The 24058-nt window shown below is 34.0% G+C and overlaps 5 protein-coding genes across 5 annotated transcripts; 4 read left to right on the forward strand and 1 right to left on the reverse strand.

The window, feature by feature from the left end:
* Positions 1-1038: 1038 nt before the first annotated feature.
* LOTGIDRAFT_59180 (hypothetical protein) lies at positions 1039-1287 on the reverse strand (the record flags this gene model as incomplete). The annotated part of the gene is made up of 1 exon (XM_009052611.1): positions 1039-1287. A coding segment is annotated over one exon (249 nt), but the record flags the coding sequence as incomplete, so codon positions are not given.
* Positions 1288-2392: 1105 nt separating this feature from the next.
* Positions 2393-6193, forward strand: LOTGIDRAFT_231455 (hypothetical protein; the record flags this gene model as incomplete). Its single annotated transcript, XM_009052874.1, has 8 exons — positions 2393-2479; positions 2789-2896; positions 3237-3272; positions 3550-3625; positions 3893-4027; positions 4448-4590; positions 4886-4984; positions 5401-6193. 8 exons carry the CDS (start codon positions 2393-2395, stop codon positions 5548-5550), a joined length of 834 nt encoding a protein of 277 aa, XP_009051122.1. The 3' UTR covers positions 5551-6193.
* A 2525-nt stretch (positions 6194-8718) lies between these two features.
* Positions 8719-9058, forward strand: LOTGIDRAFT_60385 (hypothetical protein; the record flags this gene model as incomplete). Its single annotated transcript, XM_009052612.1, has 2 exons — positions 8719-8833; positions 8967-9058. Coding segments are annotated over 2 exons (207 nt in total), but the record flags the coding sequence as incomplete, so codon positions are not given.
* A 538-nt stretch (positions 9059-9596) lies between these two features.
* LOTGIDRAFT_114287 (hypothetical protein) lies at positions 9597-12610 on the forward strand (the record flags this gene model as incomplete). Its single annotated transcript, XM_009052875.1, has 8 exons — positions 9597-9714; positions 9912-9949; positions 10253-10371; positions 10720-10950; positions 11260-11391; positions 11737-11824; positions 12025-12165; positions 12509-12610. Coding segments are annotated over 8 exons (969 nt in total), but the record flags the coding sequence as incomplete, so codon positions are not given.
* Positions 12611-14998: 2388 nt separating this feature from the next.
* LOTGIDRAFT_114341 (hypothetical protein) lies at positions 14999-22716 on the forward strand (the record flags this gene model as incomplete). Its single annotated transcript, XM_009052876.1, has 13 exons — positions 14999-15121; positions 15899-15988; positions 16256-16364; positions 16782-16912; positions 18552-18668; positions 19056-19185; positions 19426-19505; positions 19740-19873; positions 20306-20414; positions 20707-20772; positions 21110-21265; positions 21677-21789; positions 22626-22716. 13 exons carry the CDS (start codon positions 14999-15001, stop codon positions 22714-22716), a joined length of 1449 nt encoding a protein of 482 aa, XP_009051124.1.
* Between the last annotated feature and the right edge of the window lie 1342 nt (positions 22717-24058).

Consider the following 24058-nt stretch of genomic DNA (forward strand, 5'->3'; position numbering starts at 1 on the left):
GGGGATGTATATTAATTACGGTGACAGAGATTTTCAAACATAGATCTGAGTGTAACAAGGGGTGCGCATTATATACGCAAATATATTCAATAACCTTCCATTAATGGTGAATTTGGAAATACAACCATATTTTGGATATGTCAAGGGGAGAACTCAAAAAAAGACATTGACCATAGACTACAATATACCATTTCACTTATCCTGAGACAATGGCTCCTGTTCAGCGAGTTTGCTTCCTTTTCAAATTTTAAACATTGAATAACACTTTAACGCCACCTGTGTTTAAGATGGAGTTTAGTTAGTTTCCTTGTATGTGTAGGCTAGACAGAATATGATCCCTTTTGTCAAGAAAAATTCAACATATACTAACAATTTGAAGAAAAAAACTTTAATAAACATAAAAATATCACATAAAATAATTAAACAATGAATGGTCAACAGTTTTTTCCGTGGGGCTGACTCACAGAAGTACTGGCCATGGCATCAGAACTTTCATTACGATTCGAACCTGCAGCACCTTGTGGCCAAGCAGATGACAATCTGACCAAGCTAGGTACAAGACCCAAGACGTAAGCAGCAGATGCTGTGGCGAAGCAAATGGGAGGGCACAAAATTAGAAATTAGGGCAATCTCAGATATTTTGCCCCCCATGGACGTAAATTGGCTCCACCACTGAGCAGATGAGCCCTTGTGAAAAAAGTTGTCGTTAGTGGGACAAATGTTCATAGCAAGATACAAGCTCTGGTCATTTAGACATGAGTGGAGAGTCTTTTTCATGGGGTTGAGTAATCAACTTCTATCTTATATCTTCCACGTTGCCATTTTGATTGAAATGAGATTACCATTTTTAAACTTTTCTGCATAATAAGAATTAAAATATCACCATTGTCTTTAGAATTAGAAATTTCAAAATTCACAAAATTCTGTAAGTCAAATAGTAATTACTTGCACTTCAAATTTAGCAGGAAGTACTATTTTATTGCTTTCTACAGGAGGTTGGGTAGCCATTTGATTTTCTTGATCACTAGGGAAATTCAGTTTGTCAGCTTCATGAACTTTCATATGTTTGAACAAATTTCCGATATCACTGTCTTGTTTGCCACAAAATTCACATAAATAAGGTCGATCTCCAGTATGTAGTTTGATATGAGTGTTTAAATTCGAACGATGACCGAACTGTTTGCCACATTCCCCACAGACATAGGGTTTCTGTCCACTGTCTGGGTGAGTTCTGTAATGATTTTCAAGTTGAACAAATGAAGGTAATGTTTCTGCACAAACACGACATTTTAAACTCTGTCCAAGTTTATCTACTGGTTTCTTCCCCTCAGCCATTTATTATCACTGTTTAACTTTGGCTTCATGAAACAAAAGTCTGGAACAAAAAATTGTAGTAAGTACCAAATTGAAATTAAAGGTGATCTTCTGCCTACCAAACATTCAGACCTGGTTTATTTCTAGGAGTGAAGCAGTGTTGCTGGGGTGGAGACTTTATTAGGCTCGCACTACTGCAACTCAGTAGTAACTTTTTAAGTCATGAGATTCACATGAGATTCATCTAAACTATAGTATGCCTCATGTTTGTAATAAAATTTCAATAATCACTTAGATAACAATCTACGTTGACCAAAAAAACAATTCAACAGCTGTATTGGAAAGTCAGACCACAACAACAATACAACATATTTGTCATAATAAAATTCTGTAGTTGGAAATGGATCTGGTTCGATATAACCCTTCTTGCAATTGCAAACATAGTTTAACGCACATCAATTTTTGGGAAAACGTAGTTAAAATATTACTCTATTTGTACAATGACTGCCAAAGTGCATAATCTGGATAAATATCGTTTATATATTTAATTTAATAACCAGCCAAGCGTCAACAAAACATCCATTTTCCAGCAGGTATCGTCTAAAACATTTTTATGGATTTAGCAATATTTATTTTACATTTCATTCTGAACACATCTAGAAGGATTAGCTTATACTAAAATCTTGATTTGCAAAGTTAAAAAGTAGTGAGGAAATATTTGATTTGGAATCAATTTCGATAGCTAGAAGAGAAAATCGATCGAGATCCAAATACTATATTTATGCTAGCGTCTGGACAATCTAGAATACATGTAGGTCAATAAAGGGGAGTAACTCTCTCATCAAAACAATTTTTTAGTAATTTTTGATCTTCAAAACGTAAACTTTGATAACATTGGTGATCAACTTTAATTCTTGCTATGGTTGATTGCAAGACCTATCTTTATTAGCAATGACCCACGCATTTCAATTTTTTTTCTATAAACTAAGTGACATTCCTTAGCAGAAGATAGGTCTTGATAAATAAGGTCAATGACAATTTCATAACATTTTCGATGTTGTTACGTAAGTTTACAACAATGGCTTCAACTACCTCAAAAGAAAATATTCAAACTGCATTAAAAATGGTGACGGATAAGATGACTTGTTCTGCTGGTAAAAGAGTGGTAAGAATTTGTATAATCATTACAATAAATTAATTCTAGTATGGTACTGATAGTCTTGAAGACCTGATTCCCATCTTTTTTAACTCTAGATACCCTTTCCCCATGTTTATATTCTCCAGTCACTGATCATACAGAGATCTGGTACCCCCAGTGACACAGAGCTTGCTCATTCTAATATGCCATTTCATTTCAAGCTTAGTTAGTCCCCAAGGAAGCTATTGTCACCTTAGTATCGATTGGACAAGATATGATGCACAAGTCTCCACTATTTATTTTTATTCACTAAATTAGGCTTATTTTCTGTTTCAGAACCAGGCCCTGCCAAAACCTCGATTAGTTGCTGTCAGTAAAACGAAACCAATTCAAGATATTATAGCAGCTTATGAAGCTGGACAGAGAAACTTTGGAGAAAATTATGTGAGTTTAAGCACAATTTCTGCAGTGATTCAATATTTTTAAAGATTTTTCATTTTCTAAAATGAAAACTAAAATTCGATAATATTCTTGAAAAATGATTTGATAAGTCGATGTATTTAAAGCAAAGCAGCCTTGACTAACATAGTGGCTTTCTCACTCATTTATAATGAAAGACGATTACTAGTCTACATATTTGCCATGTCAACTTGTCAACAAAAATATGATGGGGAAAATGTTATCATATACAACAACTACCTTCATTATTAAAGAGTTCTGATCAAAAGGACCGAATAAACAACCTTATATTTTCACTTCAATGATATAACATTGATTTTTGTAGGTGATGGAATTGGTGGAAAAATCTCATGAAAAAGAGGTAATAGTGTAGATATTTTGAATGATTTGTGATAAGGGGTTATGAATAGAGAGAAAAATAGTTGTATTAGACTAACTCTTTTCCATGTATAGAGGGATTTTTAAAGGCATGGATGGTAATATCTCAACCCTTGATCTTCCAGCTACTTTACTGATAGAAAGTATGCATAAGCCTGTGTTGAAAGTTGAAGGGGTCAAATAGTTGATTAGTACACTATATTTAGTCTAGCATATCTAACAGTGTTTTACCATTTCACCCTTATTTTTTTAAATGGTAGATTCTGGAGAAATGTGAAGATATCAAATGGCATTTTATTGGTCACCTTCAAAGAAACAAAGTCAGTAAAGTATTAAGTAAGTTTGTTTATATTTCTATAAATATTTATGCTGACAACATTGTTGTATTTTTATATGTGAAATTTAAGTATTTTTGTTTGTGCAAATCTTGTTTACTTTGTAAGGAAAAATTAAGTATTTTTTTTATGCGAAAATTGTTTTTTGTAAGTGAAATATTTGTATGCGAAAGTATTTATGTTTCTGATATGGTATGACTTAGAATGTAAGGGATGTAGTGTAGATATATAACAGTAAGATATAGTTATTTCTTTCCTTTACTTTCAGTGGCTCCTAATCTATATATGGTAGAAACAGTGGAGTCAGAAAAATTAGCAGAGGCTATGGATAAAAGTTGGAGTAAAAATAAATTAGAGAGGAAACTAGATGTAATGGTACAGATTAACACTAGTGGTGAATCCAGTAGGTTTAGTATTTTCACTTTTCTTGGGATCTTTGTTTTTTATGTCTTACTTAGCAATTTTTCTGTTGGCAAGTTAGCATCGATGTTTTGGCTAAACAATCAGATGCAAGACAATAGAAAAGTATTCATTGCATATCCTTTCATTAACCTAGCAAAGTTCAAAAGAATTCCGTAGAATGCTCTCCTGTGCTGTTAGCTATGCACTCTGTATCTGTCAGTCTAGTGCTTCATAAAACTATATATTTCATTACAAAATGGTAAAAATCTAGGCCATACTATACCAATATAAGATTCTGAGTCTTTCATTCTGTTTCTGATAGATTATACAACCAAACCACACTGCTTATAATTCTCATCTTCTTTCTGCCTACTATATATTTTCCAGTATAGGCTCAAATATTTGAATATTTTAATTGTAGACAAACATGGCTGTGAACCAGAGAATGTGATAAAAATAGTAGAATTTGTCAGAGAGAAATGTTCAAATTTAAACTTTCGGGGTTTAATGACCATTGGTTCGTTTGATCATGATTTAACAAAGGGACCTAACCCTGATTTTCAGGTATGTTGATTCTATAAAATCAATATTAAAAGGGTTAAGTTTTCACTAAATTCCACTATCCATAACACATTCAAAAGGCAAATCTATTATAGATCTAAAAGAATGTGTATTTAATGAACATTAAAAAACTATGAAATTTTGGAAGTTATGTAAATATTGTAATATGTTTCCAGGCATAAACAGTATTTTGTAAAACATCTTTAACTCATAATGAATAAGGTTGAGTTTCAGTTGATCGTTACACTATGTAAGAGATAGCTGGTATTCAATGGTAGACTAATACTATTTTTTACAGAAATTATTAGAGTGTAGAGATTTAGTATGTAAAGAAACTGGTATACCTATAGAAGAATTAGAGATCAGTATGGGAATGAGTAATGATTATGAACATGCAGTAAGTAACATTACAATCTAATAATTTGTACTTAGTTTTTACAATTATTATTAATGAGACAATGCACAGTCTATAGCACAAGGGACCTTGGTTTATTGTCCCATCCGAATGACTAGACGCTTTTTCTATGTCAGCTCCTCTTACTTGCATCACTGAGAGCGGTATTACCTGTATCTCAACTGTCAGGATTGAACCCTGGAACTTCAGGTTAGCGAGCAGAGCAGAGAAAAAAAAACAACTTGTGGTCGTTTGGACTGGACAATAAAATGTGATATCCGCTTAACTTTAATGACAGTTTGAACCAATAAAAGTAGATCAATACAACTAAACAAAAGGTCCCTGATTGCACACTTTAGTGCCGCTATATACTAGCTAATTGTGGTCTGATTTTTATTAAAATAAATTATCTATTTCAGATAGAGTTAGGAAGTACCAATGTTAGAGTAGGAAGTACTATTTTTGGTGCCAGACATTATCCCAATAAAACGGTACCAAATGAAAGTATACATGCCAACGGTGATGTTAATGATATTCAGTCAAAAGTGGAGGGTCTGAAAGTTGAATAAGGATGATGATGAATAGACCAAACATTTTGCTCAGTTGCGAAATCTGGTCGATAGTGACATTATGATATGATATATTATTTTTGTACTGCAGAGAGGCACTATAGTTTCTTGAATGGTGGTTATGCATTGCCTAAATAGTGATACTCCATTACTTTTACAAGATATAAAGGCATTTGATTATTTATGGATTCAGTTTCCTATTTAACCATTTTGAAATGTCAGTTTGAATAGAACAATAGGTGTAAAGATTTGCACTGAATAACTTTGTTGAAAGAAAATCTAATGATCTGAAATACATTGTTATTTTGTTAATTGTAAATATATTGAAGAATTATAAATTTAATATGTTGAATAAGGCATTGATTATAACTTTGTGTGTGGCATTAGTTATGTTTGCACAGCACTCACTTTATTGAAAATCAATTGATTTGAACTTATTAAGGACATTAATGTAAATTCAATTGGACTTGTATTGTAAAAATGTAAGAATGATTATTTCAGAATGAGCAGTATAAAAAAAATTAGGTATTTAAGGCAGATAACGAACATACTTCTAGACAATATGCTGGTGAAGCCCATTGTTTATTTTTTGTTACATTGTAAAAAGAAGATTTTTGTATTAAAATCATTAATTTTACTTTTTTATTTTTCTTGTTTATTTAATACCTTAATACTTTATTACGTAAAATCTTTGACCCAATGCCCTGTCTAAATCTACTTATTGCATTGTGTCGTCCGTCTTTGTACCGTTTCAAGACTAAAATTTTTCCCCAAAAGGAATAATACACGAGTACATCAGTCACTGTAATTTATAATGAGTTATTTGTAGTCTGAAGTTGAATATAATTATTATATTCCTAGATATTACTTCCCCTTAGTCAATATCACGTGCCCGGAAGTTTATAAATTTCATCTTCACTGCTATCCAGACGTTTTCGTCCAATGCCTTTACAATGCACAAAAAGTCTGGATAATAATACTACGATTTCGGCCATTTTTATTATGATGAATAACAAGAAATAGATAGTGTTTCGAAATCTCAAATTTTAGGGCGTTGAACTGGTAGAATAATTCTGAAAATAGGAATATCGATAATTTCAAAGACCGCTCTCGATGTCTGGTCAAACTTTACAGGTTGGTACTTTTTGAAAATGGCAGTAAAATGAACGGAATGTCAGGTTTTTTGTTGTTTATCTTGTCCGGTTCCCGAAAAGTTGATTTGACATTTCGTCACAAGACTGTTCATAATCTCTGTTATGATTAATCTTAGAAATCTAAAACTGTTCTTAGTAGATACTTCATTTCAAAGGATTCTGAGATGTCCTAAAGTTACATCCAACTGGCAGATCTTCAGTCTGAATTCATTGACCAATCAATAAAGAGAGTTCCCAACTTAACAATGATCATTAGCAGATGACAACATCCCTTCTTTATGAATGGATGGGTAAGTACTGAAGCAGGAAGTATTGAGAGGCTTAAAACTGAAAAGCAATTGTATGTTTTCACAGTCATTTGTGGTATAACCAAGGTAATTCTGATCTTAATATATGATCTATAAGCTCTTGACATCAGATGGATTCTTTCAAAATACTACATCCTCTCAGAGTCTACATAAAGTCCTTGATTTTAAGAGTAGACTCGGTTGTTAGAGTAGTTAAGATACTACATATGGCTGAGTCTGGCTGACAGTGGCAATCTCCCGGGGGAAAATTGTCACTACCAAAAATATTAAGATATTTGATCGTAACTTGGACAAACTATGAATAGACAACCCCATGATATGACTGTAAAATGGAATATAACGTAACGATCGGAAGTAATCTACTTATCAACAGTGATACAGAACTAGAGCCAAATATAGATAAGCAAACTGATCTCCTGCGTTTGGATACACTTATTTAGACTTGGGTTTGTTGGTGGCACTTGCCCTGGTTCAGATGCTCTTCTTACTGTTTCATGGAAAAGGGTTCAAACTATATCCATGACATTCTACCATCTTGATCAAATAACTGGCATTAAAGTTGAGATAAGAAGGGTCAGCATCTTTTGAATTCTCCACGTCAAAAAGTATATCTTAAAAAGCTAAAATTATTAAACCTAAGTTAAGTCATACTGAAATAAATACTGTACCTAGATGTTCAGATGTTCAAACAAATGGTTCAAAAAATTCCAAAAAGGTGAGTCCAATCCAGAAAAGAATCTTGATGTTAAGTTCCTTCTTTGCCAGTGAAAATTATTTCTTCTTCATCTACAGAAGTGATCATTTGCTACTATTACACAATATTTGTACTGTATGCTTTCTCTGGAAAAATGATGATTTGTCAACTGCTAAAATGGATAAAAAAAGATTGGTATCTTATTCCTAGTCAATGAGGCCCTGATAATACACTACCTAAAAGATAAATATATTGGAAGTAAATAGCTGTGAATAGTCACCTTATCTATTTAGCAACTGAGTAAAAGTCTTGTAACAGATTGGTTATAAAACAGATAAGCACAATTGGAACTGGGTTTTCCCCTTTCTGGTTGTAAGAATCTATTTAAAGTAACTTTGACTCACTCTCATGGGTACTTATTGCTATGTTAACATCACATGATTTGTTACAATAATAATATTTTTATAATAGTCACAAGGAATATTTCGCTATTATTTGAAAATATTGACGCAAATTGTCAAAGCTGGGCTTAACTTAAGGTTGTGTCCTCTGACTGTGAAAATCTAAGTTTTAAATTTGTTCAAAATGCCTGAGCCTATTCAATTTGGACAGAGAATAAATGGAAGGGGAGCTTATTATTCTGGAGTAGCTTTGATGGTAAAAATCTTCTCTTTCAATGTCAATTCCTCAATTTATTATTTTTTTTAAATGATCCTCTATTTTTGTCCTCTTAGATAAGTTTTATTAATTTAAATGTTAGCAGTTTAAAAGTCAGAGTTTTGAAATTTTGAAAATATTAGAGCCTGATTTTCCCTGCAAAATTTCCCCCACTGCAAACTGCATGGTTTTGTCATCATTATCTCAATCAGTTGCAGAAAAATAGGAGGTGAAACTCCAATTCATTTCAGTTTTCTTTGATCCAGCTTCACCATTTTGAAAATGGTTCTCAGACAGACTATGAAGGACCAAGTGATATTGAACCCCAAGATATATATAATAAATTTTATTTTTTCAGAAAGCCATTGATTTGGTGACGAAGGCTACAGAAGAAGATAAAAACAAGAACTATGAAGAAGCTTTGAGACTTTACGAACATTCTGTGGAATATTTTCTTCATGCTATTAAATGTAAGTAAATTTTTGGAAAAATCTTTTGATCAAAATTCATAACAAGTATAAAAACTATGGATGGGGTAACTGGACATTTCCACTGTCATTATTTTCACCGTTGTTTATCATTTTGAAATATTTCTGTCTACAGATGAAGCACAAAGTGATAAGGCTAAGGAAAGTATCCGAGCTAAATGTGTCCAGTATCTAGATAGAGCTGAAAAATTAAAAGGTTTTCTGAAGAAAGATGGCAAGAAGAAGGTTTTAGATGGTGGTGGATCTGGTAGTAATAAGTAAGTTTATATATTTTCAATTTTTGACACGATCATTTGAAGAGCTTATGGAGCTATGATTATGAAGGTTCTTCAAAAAAAAATGCTTGCTGTCGATTAATACTGAGTTATAAATCAACAAAGGTTTGACAATTAGAATACTAAACCTTCTGACTTTGATTTTATTTGTAGAGATAAAAGTGAGTCATCTGATGAAGATTCTGATAAAGATCCAGAAAAAAAGAAATTTCAAAACCAACTCTCAGGTATGTTATGGATACTCTTATCACCTTAATCATGTTGGCCATACATCAAGGACCTGGCCATGTATTCTCGAAACGATCTTAGAAATAACGTTAGAATGTTAACACCCTAGGACATCCTAGTGCTGTAATCATTTTGAGAAGGCATGGTCGGATCATAAAAAAATATTTGATAGTAAATGTTCAAGAATTTTAATTGACCAATATTTAATAGAATATACAACATTTTCTGTATATTTTTCAGGAGCTATTGTAATAGAGAAACCCAATGTAAGCTGGGAAGATGTAGCAGGATTAGAAGGAGCTAAAGAAGCTCTAAAAGAGGCTGTTATTTTACCTGTCAAATTTCCTCATCTTTTCACAGGTAATAAAGAAAATATCCTCTTTCTATATGCTTACTACAGGAATCAAAATAATGCTATTAATATAATATAATATAATTAATAATAGCTATTTGATTGAATTGCTAATGAAATGATGACAAAAATATGCCAAAATGATGAATCTTTGAACATTGTCTGTATTTTTTGTTAAAGAATACATTATTTATTTTATTATCAGGAAAACGAAAGCCATGGAGAGGAATCCTGTTATTTGGTGTAAGTTTTAATTCTTTACAATCATGACCTTTTATTTACCTATCTATCTGACTATTGAACTATTCCTAGCCAGACGTGACTGGCAAATATAACCAGATTATGAATCAAAGACCAGTTTCTCTAAACTTTTATCAACTTAGATATTTTGGTAATCCAATATGTCACTAAAATGGATTATTAAAAATTAGAAAATTAAATGTTTTTAGATCAGTATTTGAGAGCACAAATATACCGACTGAATCTTTTTTTGAAATAATTACTCCAAAGATAAATTTGTTTATAAATTTGTGTTTGTATTTTTAGCCCCCTGGAACTGGTAAATCATATCTAGCAAAAGCTGTAGCTACTGAAGCGAACAATTCTACATTTTTCTCTGTATCTTCATCTGATTTAGTTTCAAAATGGCTGGGAGAATCAGAAAAGTAAGTAAAATATTAGATTTGATTGTCAGTGAGTTAGGTCGGAGGGGCTGACTTGGAAAAAGAGTTTTTCTTTAAATGAGACCAAAACTGGTGTCTGCTCTTGGCTGTGCGTGTTAAGATCTCTTGATAGTAAGAAGCATAGCCTTATGCCAACAGTCCTGGCCATATTTCCCTCATTTCACACTGCTGTATGGCTTCATTAGTTTTTCCCTTTTTATATTACAGATTAATCAAAAAAACCTCATCTGATGAATTGATTTATTTATTCATTCTTCTGTCAATTTAATTTTAGCTAAAAGTTTCGTTTCTTTATTCATTCATTCATTCATTCTATTTCCTCTATTCCAGATTAGTAAAAACGCTATTTGACCTAGCAAGAGAACAGAAACCAAGTATAATATTTATTGATGAGGTAGATGCTTTATGTGGTTCACGTAGCGAGAATGAATCAGAGTCTGCTCGTAGAATAAAAACAGAATTTCTAGTACAGATGCAAGGTGTCGGTAATGATAATGATGGTGTACTTGTTTTAGCTGCTACCAATATACCTTGGACATTGGATTCAGCTATCAGAAGAAGGTAGGTAGAAGCAAAAAATACAAAAAGAAGAAAGCATCTAGTCGTTTAGATGGGACAGTAAACTGAGGCCCTGTGTGCCACAGTCTGTGCGCGTTAAAGAACCCTCGAGAGTAGGCTAATGCTGCTGTCCTGGCAAAATTTCCCTCATTGCACCTTGCATCGCATTGTCTGTTTTCATTAGCCAAATTAGAATCAGAAGAGTAGCAAGTAAAACTCCATTCATTTCAATTTTTTTTTTTTAAGAAAGTTAGGGTTATTACTAATATGACATTTGATATTTTTTTGTAAAATCTTCTATATATTTTGTAGGTTTGAAAAGAGAATTTATATACCTCTACCTGAAGCTAATGCTAGGACTTCCATGTTTAAATTACATATGGGAACTACAGCTAACTGTATCAGTGAGGAAGAATACAGACAACTTGGTATAAGAACTGACGGGTAAGATTTTCATCTCCAATTCTCAGAATATTGGTCAAGTTGATACCTGCAGATGTTTCAGTCACGGTCCTAGGTTGTGATTCTTGAACAGTTGAGAATCAAATTGAAAGAAGGAAAAATTTCCTTGATGCTTACTGTATGGTATTGTCCATTTAAAGTAATTGTGGCAGAAAAGAACAAACATTTTATTCCATTCAGAACATTTTCAATGTGGACTCTCTGAAAAAAATGACCATTCACAAACCCAAATACCAATATTAAATGTATATGGACTCTCTAGAAGATATACAACTGATTAACTTAGTAAAAGAGTAATGTATGTATCTTATCATGCTATATTTACAGTTATTCTGGAGCTGATATAAGTATTGTAGTCAGAGATGCTTTAATGCAGCCAGTGCGTAAAGTTCAAACTGCAACACATTTTAGAAGGGTAAGTACTTCCATTCTGTCAGGGTATTCTGGTGATCAGAAAATTTTTGAATTTTTCACCAGAGATTCCTCAATCATTATTGACAGTCTCCCATTTTGCAATTAATTACGGATGGTCAAAGGCGCTAATATTGAAGACTATGAGCTAGGCTGGTTGATGAAGAATTTTAAATATAATGTAATAATACTGAATATTTCCAGGTTCGTGGACCCTCTAGAGATGATCCCAATAGATTAGTAGATGACCTTTTGACCCCATGTTCTCCTGGAGCACCTGGTGCTATTGAGATGAGCTGGATACAAGTCGATGGTGAAAAATTATTAGAACCTATAGTTTCTATGGTAAGCCACTAAAGATCTGAACCTGAAGTCTAAAATAAGAGTAGGGCAATACATTGGAAGCTCTAATGAAATATTCTTATCAGGAAGTATATCAATCATAAGTGAGGAAGTATTTGATAATGAAAAGTCATATCAGATGTCTAGAAGAGCAAGCATACCCTGCCTAGCTCTACTTAAATTTTAACTTCACAAATGAAAAATTGAAGTTTAAATTGATAGAATAGATATGGTTATGTCACGAAAGCACAGGCTTTGGCAACAAAAATTTGAAACTGAACTAGATGACCTGTAAACTAATAAAAATTTTAGAATAATTCAGAATGTTTTTTGATTTATTTTTCAGAGTGATATGATGATGTCCTTGTCTACGTCTAAACCCACAGTCAATGAGGATGATTTACATAAACTGAAAAAATTTACCGAAGATTTCGGCCAAGAGGGATAAAATATATTCATTTTTAAACTGTGTTATTTATATTATTACTTGTAAATTTTACTTCATGGAGATATTGTGATCAAAGGGTAGCCATCTTAAATGACGTCTGCAACTTTGAGAGATCAAGATTGTTGTAAAAAATAGATCACAAAAATTAGTCTGGGTTCTTGTCCAGTTGGAGCTGTTTAGAATTTGACATTTTTTTCATGTTTTATAAGTACTGGGTTTAGATCATTTACACCACGATAAAAAAAAAACCTATCTATGTGAATCTATGACATGATAATTAATTTTGGATATATTTAAGAAAAAATTAAGATGCATTTTGTGATACAGAAATTTGTTGGACATGACAGTTGATTTGATCGTATTCGATTGTCTACCTGATTTTGATTTTCAATTGTCAAGGGATCTTTAAAATGCACAGTCTGTACTACTCCTGCAAACAGATGCAGAAGTTGATAAGGTGCTCATTAATGTCATCATTTAACATAAGCCTACACTTTTTTGATTCCTAACTTGCAGCTTACAGAAACCCTTGATGCAGTAATTCACAGTTACAGTGCTCATTAATGTCGTCATATTGACTTGAAAATGATGATGATGATAATGATAATGATGTATTAATGATATTGTAAATATTTGTTTGTGATTGATTATTTAAATGTTAATTTGTTAATTAATGAAGGTGTGTTATTTTTAGATAACTGCTGTAGAACTGGAGTGACAACTGATTTTGATTTTAGATTTTTTTGACTGATTCAGACTGACTGTGACACTTGTGGAGCCACCCACTGAGAAAAATAGAAACAAATTATTCAGATTTGCATTTTAATCACAGTACTTATAGTAATTTATGTTGTTTGGTAGTTAAAAGTCACTATTTTTTTCAAAGTTTATCTTGGTCATTAGACTAAATAAAGTCACATAGAGATGAAATATGAAGAGGTGTATAAGATGTATTATAGAATTCTATAAATAAATGATTAATTATTGATAATTGGAACATGGTCAACTATATTAATACACATCCTGCTTGCTTTCAAACACGAAGTAACAACAGTTAACTTAGTTTCAAGATGAAATAAGTGAAAAATATTCCTTATGGTGTGATATTCTTTCGACAGATTGTTTAGGAAATCTCTTTACAATTCTAAAGTAGGAAAAAAGTGTAAATGGCATAGATGAGCTCTTGTCAATTTGGTTTAGCAGACCGTATCTACCAGCTGGTCAACGATTTAATAACTTGGCATTGATATTTCATCATCCATAAGTATTTACCCTTATGTGGACTAAATAGGTACTTTGACTTGGTTTTCTCTTGTGTAATTGCAAGGCCTTACCTATTTACTATTGGTTGAACTTGGTAGAATATAAACAGGTGCTTGTTTTCTGTCAGTGTATTTACAGGGCCAGGATGTGTATAAATAGAATTGTTTCACTATACCATTTTGTATCATACATTCAAGTTGTAAATAAACCATATTACTGTCTCCTTGTGTCTTCTTATCAGCCCCTAATTGGGATTTTGGGGCCACCATGGCTCAGTGAGTTAACACTTACTAACTTACCTGAAGGTCCAGGTTTAAATCATGCAGGGGTTTGAAATATTCCATTATAGTTTTTAACCCAGGTTAGCTTTTGTCAATGCAGAACACCATCAGCCTCTACATGTGAGGTTTGGACCTCTCTTGCTTCCACAGTGCTACTCGGTTATCACCCCTTGTCTGTCCCTCCCCAGGTCTAGCCCCTATTTGTACCCACTATTACAGGAGGCAGTGACCATTATATGCTCAGAGCTTACCACCACATGTGACATCTTTTAAACTATTGAAAATAATTGAAATGGATAGCCTATTAATATTTATGGATTATTAATTATACAGATTACATCAGGTCAAAAGTTCAAATTATCTTCATTAAGGTGGGTCTGTAAGATTTAAGGGATATACTCTACCGACTATTTTTGAACATCAGGGAGGCCTTCAAACACCAAATAATGCATTGTTAGATGTAATTTGGAGGGTGTTTGATACAAAAGATTTTTAGAGGCCTGTGATATAATTAAAGGAAATATCCATTGTATAGAAGAGAAGAACTATTTTAGCAGTTCTAACCCTTTCGGCGAGAGCATCCCTTTAATTTTCTTGCGTTGGTGGGATTCCCCAGTTACTAAAAATAGACCAGAAATATACCTGACCTTGACCTCACCTTAGTTAATCATAAACAAGACAAAGTACGCCGAGGACTCACAGGTTTCGTGAAACTAATTAATTTCAGCTGTGATATTAATTATAAAAACCACCAGGCATCATGTTTCAAATCACCGAGCACAGATTGGCAGGATTTTCCAAACAATTGGGACCATTTTTGAGGAAGAAAACCAAAATTTCCAAGATGTCAGTGCGAACGAAAGTGTTGTCTGTGGAAAACATGAATCCTCACATCAAGAAAATGGAATATGCAGTTCGTGGTCCGATTGTTATTCGAGCAGGGGAAATAGAAGCAGAATTGCAAAAGGTTTGTGTGCTATTTTCTAATGGATTTTGGGGGTTTTAGCATATGGCTTGTGGGTCCTTTTGCCATGGCAAAACATCTTAATTTTTGATATTTCGTCATCATGGCAAAGCATGCCAAAGGGAAAGGCAAAGGTCAGAAAAGGATGATGGCATATTCTCATCCCCTTTTTGATCTTATTTCACATAATGAACCATGGACATAGCATTTTCTTTCTGAGAGATGCATTAAGATAGCCATGAGCCCATAATTATTTTGTAGTGTAGCTTGGAATAGCTAAGCTATTGTCTATTATTTAAGCTTTAAGAAAATTTGATGTGGGGTGGCTATAGAGCAATGTTTTAACAGTAAAATATTTGATTATTGTCAGCTATAAACAATATATAGGCTATTATTTGACAACCATAAATAGTAAAGTTCAATTTCTATGGTACAAAGTCTATGTGCAATAATAATACATTGTACCTAACTTGTTATCTTATTTAGATCCATGTAGTAAATTTTAAAGGTACCGTCCATGAAACCTTCAGTGTATCAGTCTAATACCATTATATTGTTAAAAAGGTGTGGAAGATTAAGATGATAAAATATGTCGCTTAAATGATTGATCACCTTAAGTAGAGAAGTAAAAGTGCCGGCTTGGCTGACGATTTTTGTCGTCGACTAGAGTCTGATTAAGACTTTCACTGACAGGCGTGGGCACACGAGGAGACAAAAATATCCAAACTGTTTAAGCACAGACACACATAAGATTTTACTCAAGATTAATTGTATTTGCAGGGAGAGAAGAAACCATTCCCTGATGTTATTCGAGCCAATATCGGAGATTGTCATGCTACAGGTCAACAACCTTTGACCTTTATTAGACAGGTACGTTGCTAGAGTTTTTTTGACAGTTGGTAATTGAAAACGAGTTGGTTTATGTTGCTATCCTGCAGTATTTTTCTTTATTGCTCAATGCTACAGGCTGTGAACTTCAAAGACCCCTTGACAGTTGGTATTTGAAAAAAGTAGACTTTTGCCTCAGGCCCCGAAAAATTTTCCTCATTATACACTGCATGGTTTTGCTTACTCCATTCTCTTGAATAGGTGCAGAAAAGTAGTATGTAAAACTTACTTTTATTTCATTTACTACAGGTGTCAGCAATATGTGCTTATCCAGAGCTCTTGAAAGATCCTAATTTCCCACGAGATGCTAAAGAGAGAGCACGTAGAATCCTAGATGGCTGTGGTGGACATAGTATAGGTTTGTTCTGTCCACTTTTCTACCATGGTTCACTGTAGCAATTAAACATATATTATAGAACGATAGGTTATTGTTCACAGCCTCATGCAAAGCTATTTGGTTAAAGTGAACATCAGTCCATTGAAATTTGAATCTGTTGGACATTCAAAAAATCTTATTGTAGGTCATTTTAAAGCTTAATATCAGCAATTGTTTCAATTTGAAGTTTTTTAGGGAAATTTATGTTTTGCTTGCCAGACCTGGTTGATTCCAAAAAGCTGCCACTACACATTTCATTTGGAGGGTTCTCTTTCTTCAATTTCTGTAATTTATAAGTGAGAAAATAGTGGATACTAAGCTATGCTATACTAAGCTATGCTATACTAAGCTATGCTATACTAAGCTATGCTATACTAAGCTATGCTATGCTATATTTAGGTTCATACAGTGATAGCTCTGGAGTAAAAGTTATACGAGAAGATACAGCTAAATATATCACTGATCGAGATGGACATCCTAGCAACTGGGAAGACATCTTTCTTTCTACTGGTGCTAGTGATGGTATCAAGGTAGGCTAAATATCATCTTATTTCATTTCAATCTTGGGGATTTCATTTTAATCTTGGGGATTTCATTTCAATCTTGGGGATTTCATTTCATCTTGGGGATTTCATTTCATTTCAATCTTGGGGATTTCATTTAAATCTTGTGGATTTCATTTTAATCTTGGGGATTTCATTTCAATCTTGGGGATTTTATTTCAATCTTGGGGATTTCATTTTAATCTTGGGGATTTCATTTCAAACTTGGGGAATTTATTTCAATCTTGGGGATTTCATTTCAAACTTGGAGACTTCATTTCAATCTTGGGGATTTCATTTCAATCTTGGGGATTTTATTTCAATCTTGGGGATTTCATTTTAATCTTGGGGATTTCATTTCAAACTTGGGGATTTCATTTCAATCTTGGGGATTTCATTTTAATCTTGGGGATTTCATTTCAAACTTGGGGATTTCATTTCAATCTTGGGGATTTCATTTTAATCTTGGGGATTTCATTTCAATCTTGGGGATTTCATTTCAAACTTGGGGATTTTATTTCAATCTTGGGGATTTCATTTTAATCTTGGGGATTTCATTTCAATCTTGGGGATTTCATTTCAATCTTGGGGATTTCATTTCAATCTTGGGGATTTCATTTTAATCTTGGGGATTTCATTTCAATCTTGGGGATTTTATTTCAATCTTGGGGATTTCATTTTAATCTTGGGGATTTCATTTCAAACTTGGGGATTTCATTTCAATCTTGGGGATTTCATTTCAAACTTGGGGATTTCATTTCAATCTTGGGGATTTCATTTCAATCTTGGGGATTTTATTTCAATCTTGGGGATTTCATTTCAAACTTGGGGAATTTATTTCAATCTTGGGGATTTCATTTCAATTTTGGGGATTTCATTTCAATCTTGGGGATTTCATTTCAATCTTGGGGATTTCATTTTAATCTTGGGGATTTCATTTTAATCTTGGGGATTTTATTTCAATCTTGGGGATTTCATTTCAATCTTGGGGATTTCATTTCAAACTTGGGGATTTCATTTCAATCTTGGGGATTTCATTTCAAACTTGGGGATTTCATTTCAATCTTGGGGATTTCATTTCAATCTTGGGGATTTTATTTCAATCTTGGGGATTTCATTTTAATCTTGGGGATTTCATTTCAAACTTGGGGATTTCATTTCAATCTTGGGGATTTCATTTTAATCTTGGGGATTTCATTTTAATCTTGGTGATTTCATTTCAATCTTGGGGATTTCATTTCAATCTTGGGAATATTATTTCAATCTTGGGGATTTCATTTCAAACTTGGGGATTTCATTTCAATCTTGGGGATTTCATTTCAATCTTGGGGATTTCATTCTCAATTTTTTTTTTGTCTGAATGAAGAAGCTGATCGAACAATTAAAATGAGGCAAAAGGAATTGACGCACATGAATGAGCATGCTAATAAAATAATCATCATCAATATTAAGGAGCAGGGGGTCTTATTCTCGATATATTTTATTTTGACGGAGATTCTCCAGATTTCTCAATGGGTGCTCATTATACATGCTTATGTACTCTGTTCACAATTACATAGTATGCTTATAGAATGCTATAGTTTGAAATTGTAATCTTGAATTGGAAGATTTACTGTTGTATATTTAGACTATAATGAAGTTATTGATGACTGGTGAAACAGGAAAGGGTCGAGCTGGGGTCATGATACCCATACCTCAATATCCCCTGTATACTGCTACTATAGCTGAATATAACGCTCATCCAGTAAGTCTTTTATCTTACCTCATTCCACACTGCATGGTGTTGTCTGTGTTTATTCACTAATTTTGAAGCAGAAAAGAAGGCAGTTGAAACTATCTTTCTGTGAATTCTTTTCATTAATTCTAGTAGCGCTATTGAATTAACTGTAGAATGTATCTGGTTCAACGATAAAAAAATATACCCATTTACAGTTGACTCCACTGGAATAAAGATAAAAGCGTGTTCAATGACACCATGATTTTTTATGCCAATTGAGATTAGAACTCATTAGCACCACTTTTTCAATATTTCAAGCACCCTTACATAGCTGAAATAATTTGACATTTGCATCATACTTGTTAGAATAACACTAATGTTTTAAAAGCTAGCCCTACTCTAATCTATTTGTAGATTGGATATTTTCTGAATGAAGACCGTAACTGGGCCCTGGACGTCAGTGAATTAAAGAGGGCACTGGAAGAGGCTAAGCCACATTGTAGACCTAAAGCTATAGTTATTATCAACCCTGGAAATCCAACTGGTACGACTTCTTTAAGTCTGATTAACCCTTTTGGTCTTTTAACCCTTTTATACGCAAAATTACATGAAATATATCACTATCACTATATCACATGACATTATCATCAAACGCTCTCTGTAATAGTACTTGGTGTTCAGGGTATATCCAAAATGGTGGGCATGCCCAGGAAATTATGAGACACTACCACAATAATTGTATTAAGCTGAAATAATGAAGTTTTGGAATGATTGTGAATTTTAGGTCAAGTATTAACCAAAGAGAATATCGAAGCTGTGATAAAGTTTGCCAAAGAAGAGAATTTATTTTTGATGGCTGATGAGGTAGGTACAATGGGTGATTTTATTCAGGTGTATATTTTCCGAAGATGAGAGACTGTCTAACATAGGAGTACTGATGACACTGGGGTACTAGTGGCTGCCCCCTCTGCCCCCCCTTTCGCTCAGCCACTGTGACCCACCTCTTGCCTGTTGTATTGTGCATCTATAATTCTGGAACATGAGGTGTGGACTTGTACACAATTATTTTGCTCTACTTATTTCTATCTGATATTCTAGGTATATCAACACAATATTTATGCTCAAGGATCCAAGTTTTATTCCTTTAAAAAAGTTTTAACTGAGATGGGGTCAAAGTACAATGACCTTGAACTGGCTTCCTTCATGTCAACTTCTAAAGGTTACATGGGAGAGTAAGTATAGTATTTTATGTTTTGGAATTAACAATTTCCATGCTAACCTGAAGGTGAAGGGTTCAAACCCAGCCTATGTCGAGATAATACCTTCGGATTTATCAACTTGTTTTCCCCCTGTCAGTGATAATTTTTAGAATATTCTTGTAAGCTGCACTGATTCTCTGAGCTAGACTTTTTGTTTGCTTACCTGAAGGTCCAGGGTCCTTTCCTGGCATAGTTGGAGATTGTACCTTGAGTTTTTGATCTGTTTTCTCCCTCTCGCTAGTGCAAGAACATGAAAAGAGCATTGCTTGAGTTGGGCAGTTAAACAAGGCCCAGTGCTATAGGATGTGCACAAAAAACCCACAATAGTAGACTGCTGTCTGTCCTGACACGATCGTTAAGAAGTAGACACTATCCATTGTGAAGCTCATGTTTTTCTATTTATAGATGTGGATTCCGAGGTGGATATTGTGAGGTCATCAACCTTGACCCTGATGTCAAGGCCATGTTATTAAAATCAATTTCTGCTAAATTATGTTCTTCCATAGCTGGGCAGGTAAGTTTTCTCTCATGACATTGAAAAACAAATGGAGAAAGTGGTCATTCAAAAGCTAGGACCATTTTATTGAGGTATGGCTGTATGGTAATGGGCTCTATTGGTCAGCGCGTAAAATTCTGGTGACCATTAGTCCAGTCAACCCAGCTGTAAATGAGTACGGATAATCTGGGACAGATCAATGCCAAGAGGTTTGGCAAAGAACCAGCTGGTAGAAAGGATCCTCGTTAACCTAAGTTATTATCCTTGTTATGTTAACAAATGGTTGAATTTTTATGGTATTATTTTCCAGGCAGTAATGGATGTTGTAGTCAATCCACCTAAACAAGGAGAGCCTTCGTATGATCTTTTTGAAAAGGTAGGAATATCAAGTCTTCATTATGATTGTACAGGTATCCAAATAGCTGAGCCACCCAAATAGCTGAAACTTCCACCTCAAGGTGCCCTCACTCCATAGCGATTAATGGTTTGCGATTAAGTGGTCAAAGAGTTCCAATTGCAACCCACAACTCAGTTGCAGGAGAGTTGTGATGAAAATTACCACTGCTATTCATCATCGCAACCATAGGCAACTGGTGATCACTATGGTGTGAGTGCACCTTTAAAGATAACTCTCACAGACTAATAATACATTTAGAGGTCATATCAATGAAGGTCACTGACAGTAATTTGATCCATTGTGGTTCATCTTGCAGGAGAAATGGATGGTATTAGGTCAGTTAGCAGAGAAAGCTAAAATGGTGACAGAAACATTTAATACTATAGAAGGAATATCTTGTAATGAAGTCCAAGGAGCCATGTATGCATTCCCTCAAATTAAACTTCCCAAAAAACTTCTTGAAGCTGCCAAGGTATGTTCAGTTTTTTGTGGTCCTAAACTGGTGTAGCATTCCATCTAAGTGTAGCAATAAGTGAACACGACACAGGTCCAGTTTACAGTCAAAGTGGTCTTCTACTGGTCAGTCATGGCATCTAATGCTCCTCCCCAAAATAGTCCAGGTTGTTGTGGTCCTAAACTGGTCCGTCATTTCAATTTTGCAGGCTGTAATGCAGTCAGAAATGACGTCAATTGGTTGATGGTGGTTGTGGGTTCTAATCGTGTAAAATAAATTTTAAAGTATAGTACAGCCAACTAAAGCGATTGAAAAGATTGACCAATCAGATGACTGGAACACTCTTAAAATCTTAAGTTTTTGAGAATAAGCCTAGAAGGACTTAAACTTTTGAGCACGATGCTAAGCGGCTAATTTTTTAATTTTCAGGCTAAAGGTCAGTCCCCGGATGCATTCTACTGTTTTAATCTACTAGAAGAAACTGGTATTTGTGTGGTACCTGGTAGTGGATTTGGTCAGGTTGAGGGCACATACCATTTTAGGTAACATTTCATATTTAAACTTAGCATTATCACATTATTGTGGAATTATCACATTGCTCTGGAATTATCACATTGCTCTGGCATTACCACATTGCTCCGGCATTATCACATTGCTCTGGCATTACCACATTGCTCCGGCATTATCACATTGCTCTGGCATTATCGCATTGCTCTGGCATTATCACATTGCTGTGGCATTATCACATTGCTCTGGCATTATCACATTTCTGGCATTATCACATTGCTCTGGCATTACCACATTGCTCTGGCATTATCACACAGCAAACATGTGAAGCTACTTTGCTCACAGCACCAGGCATTATCACATTGCTCTGGCATTATCACATTGCTTTGGCATTACCACATTGCTCTGGCATTATCACACAGCAAACATGTGAAGCTACTTTGCTCACAGCACCAGGCATTATCACATTGCTCTGGTATTATCGCATTGCTCTGGCATTATCACATTGCTCTGGCATTACCACATTGCTCTGGCATTATCACACAGCAAACATGTGAAGCTACTTTGCTCACAGCACCAGGCATTATCACATTGCTCTGGCATTATCACATTGCTTTGGCATTATCGCATTGCTCTGGCATTACCACATTGCTCTGGCATTATCACACAGCAAACATGTGAAGCTACTTTGCTCACAGCACCAGGCATTGAAGAACTCAGTAATAGATAATTTAATACTAGGTAGGGGGAGGGAGGTGCAAAGTCTGTCCATGGTCCCCCTGTTGAACGTAACGTCAATGCAAACTCTTCACAACATTATATTTTATTGAACACAAGGCAGATCATGTAACTGTCTTTTTCTTTATTTCAGAACAACTATATTACCTCCAGTTCAGAAACTAGGAGAAATGTTGGCCAGATTCCGAGATTTTCACCTTCAGTTTATGGAGAAATACCAGTGAAAAGAGTGAGAGAGACTTGTACAGACTGTTACAGTGTATAATAATGATATACATGGTATGATATAAAGGACACAGTGGTGTTTCTATCATGGGGTGGGGGTTACTAGGCCTTAGGGCCCACAGAAATTACTAAAGGGGGCTCACGGTCACGAATTTCCCTTTTCTGCGAGGGCCATTGAAGCACACTGTAAAATAACACTACATAAATTTTGTTAAAAGAAATGTGTTAAGTTATAAAGCTTTATAAAAGCGAACAGGTAGAAAATTATTATAAAGCGCTATAACAACACTGCTTAGTTTAAATCCTGTATAATTATTAGTTGGTTATGTTAGTTGATAGATGTTGAAAGCCAACTCTCTGAAGCACAGGCTATGGCATCAATTTCTCTTACCTTATTAGTATTATATGTTATATTCATGTCTCACAAAGTCTGTTATTGTTAAATGCTATAATAAGAATTCATCGTTTAAATAATGAATATTTATTAATGAATTATATTAAAGGGACAAGTGTATCATTTTGGGGGATTGTATCTATCTAAAAAATTCCTGTTTCTGAGACCAAAGTATGATTGGTCAAACAAATGGTGCATCCGTCCTTTTAAGTATTAATATTATATATTGTTGTCATAAGTATCTAATATGAAGAATTATAATTAAATTGGAATCTCAAACATATCAGCTGAAAGGTTAAAGTTAATGTAGCATGCCCTATTTAATCAGTATTATAATATTCTGTCCTTGATTGCTCCATCAGCTTAGCCTCTATCATCCAGTCAGACTTTGTCTACATACAGCTTTGTCATAAACAGGGTTAGTCTGGGTGTCAGAGACTCTACCAGCTGTGCTGTTATACAAATTTATGGTTTTTCTCAGCTAGCAGATTAAAATGCAGATCAAGATGTTTTTGATAGTTTGAGAATTACAGCTGCCATCTACGATCTGACAAAATTCCTTTTTGAATTGTCTTTAAATTGTATCCAATCGAATTTGATCACAGTGACAACATTGGCATAATTTATACAAACCAACCCACAAGAAACACTGTTAAATTTGGGCTGACGATACAAATTGGATATAGCTATGAATATACCAAAATTCAGCAAATTTGGCCATACTAATTTGAGTGGTTGAATATTATGAACTAGAACATGTGTTTCTTAACAAGTTTGTATTTCATCATGGATCAAGTGGAGGTCACCATAGACAACCAATGATAATATAAATTTGCATCTATTCCGATTGCTTATCAAAGTTCAAAAAATGAGATGTATTTAGTTTTTATTTTGCTGTAAATGTAGCTTGTGAAAAACACAAAAAAATATAAATGTTTTTATTTTTT

The sequence above is a fragment of the Lottia gigantea genome (genome assembly GCF_000327385.1).
Source record: "Lottia gigantea unplaced genomic scaffold LOTGIsca_19, whole genome shotgun sequence".
NCBI lineage: Eukaryota > Metazoa > Mollusca > Gastropoda > Lottiidae > Lottia > Lottia gigantea.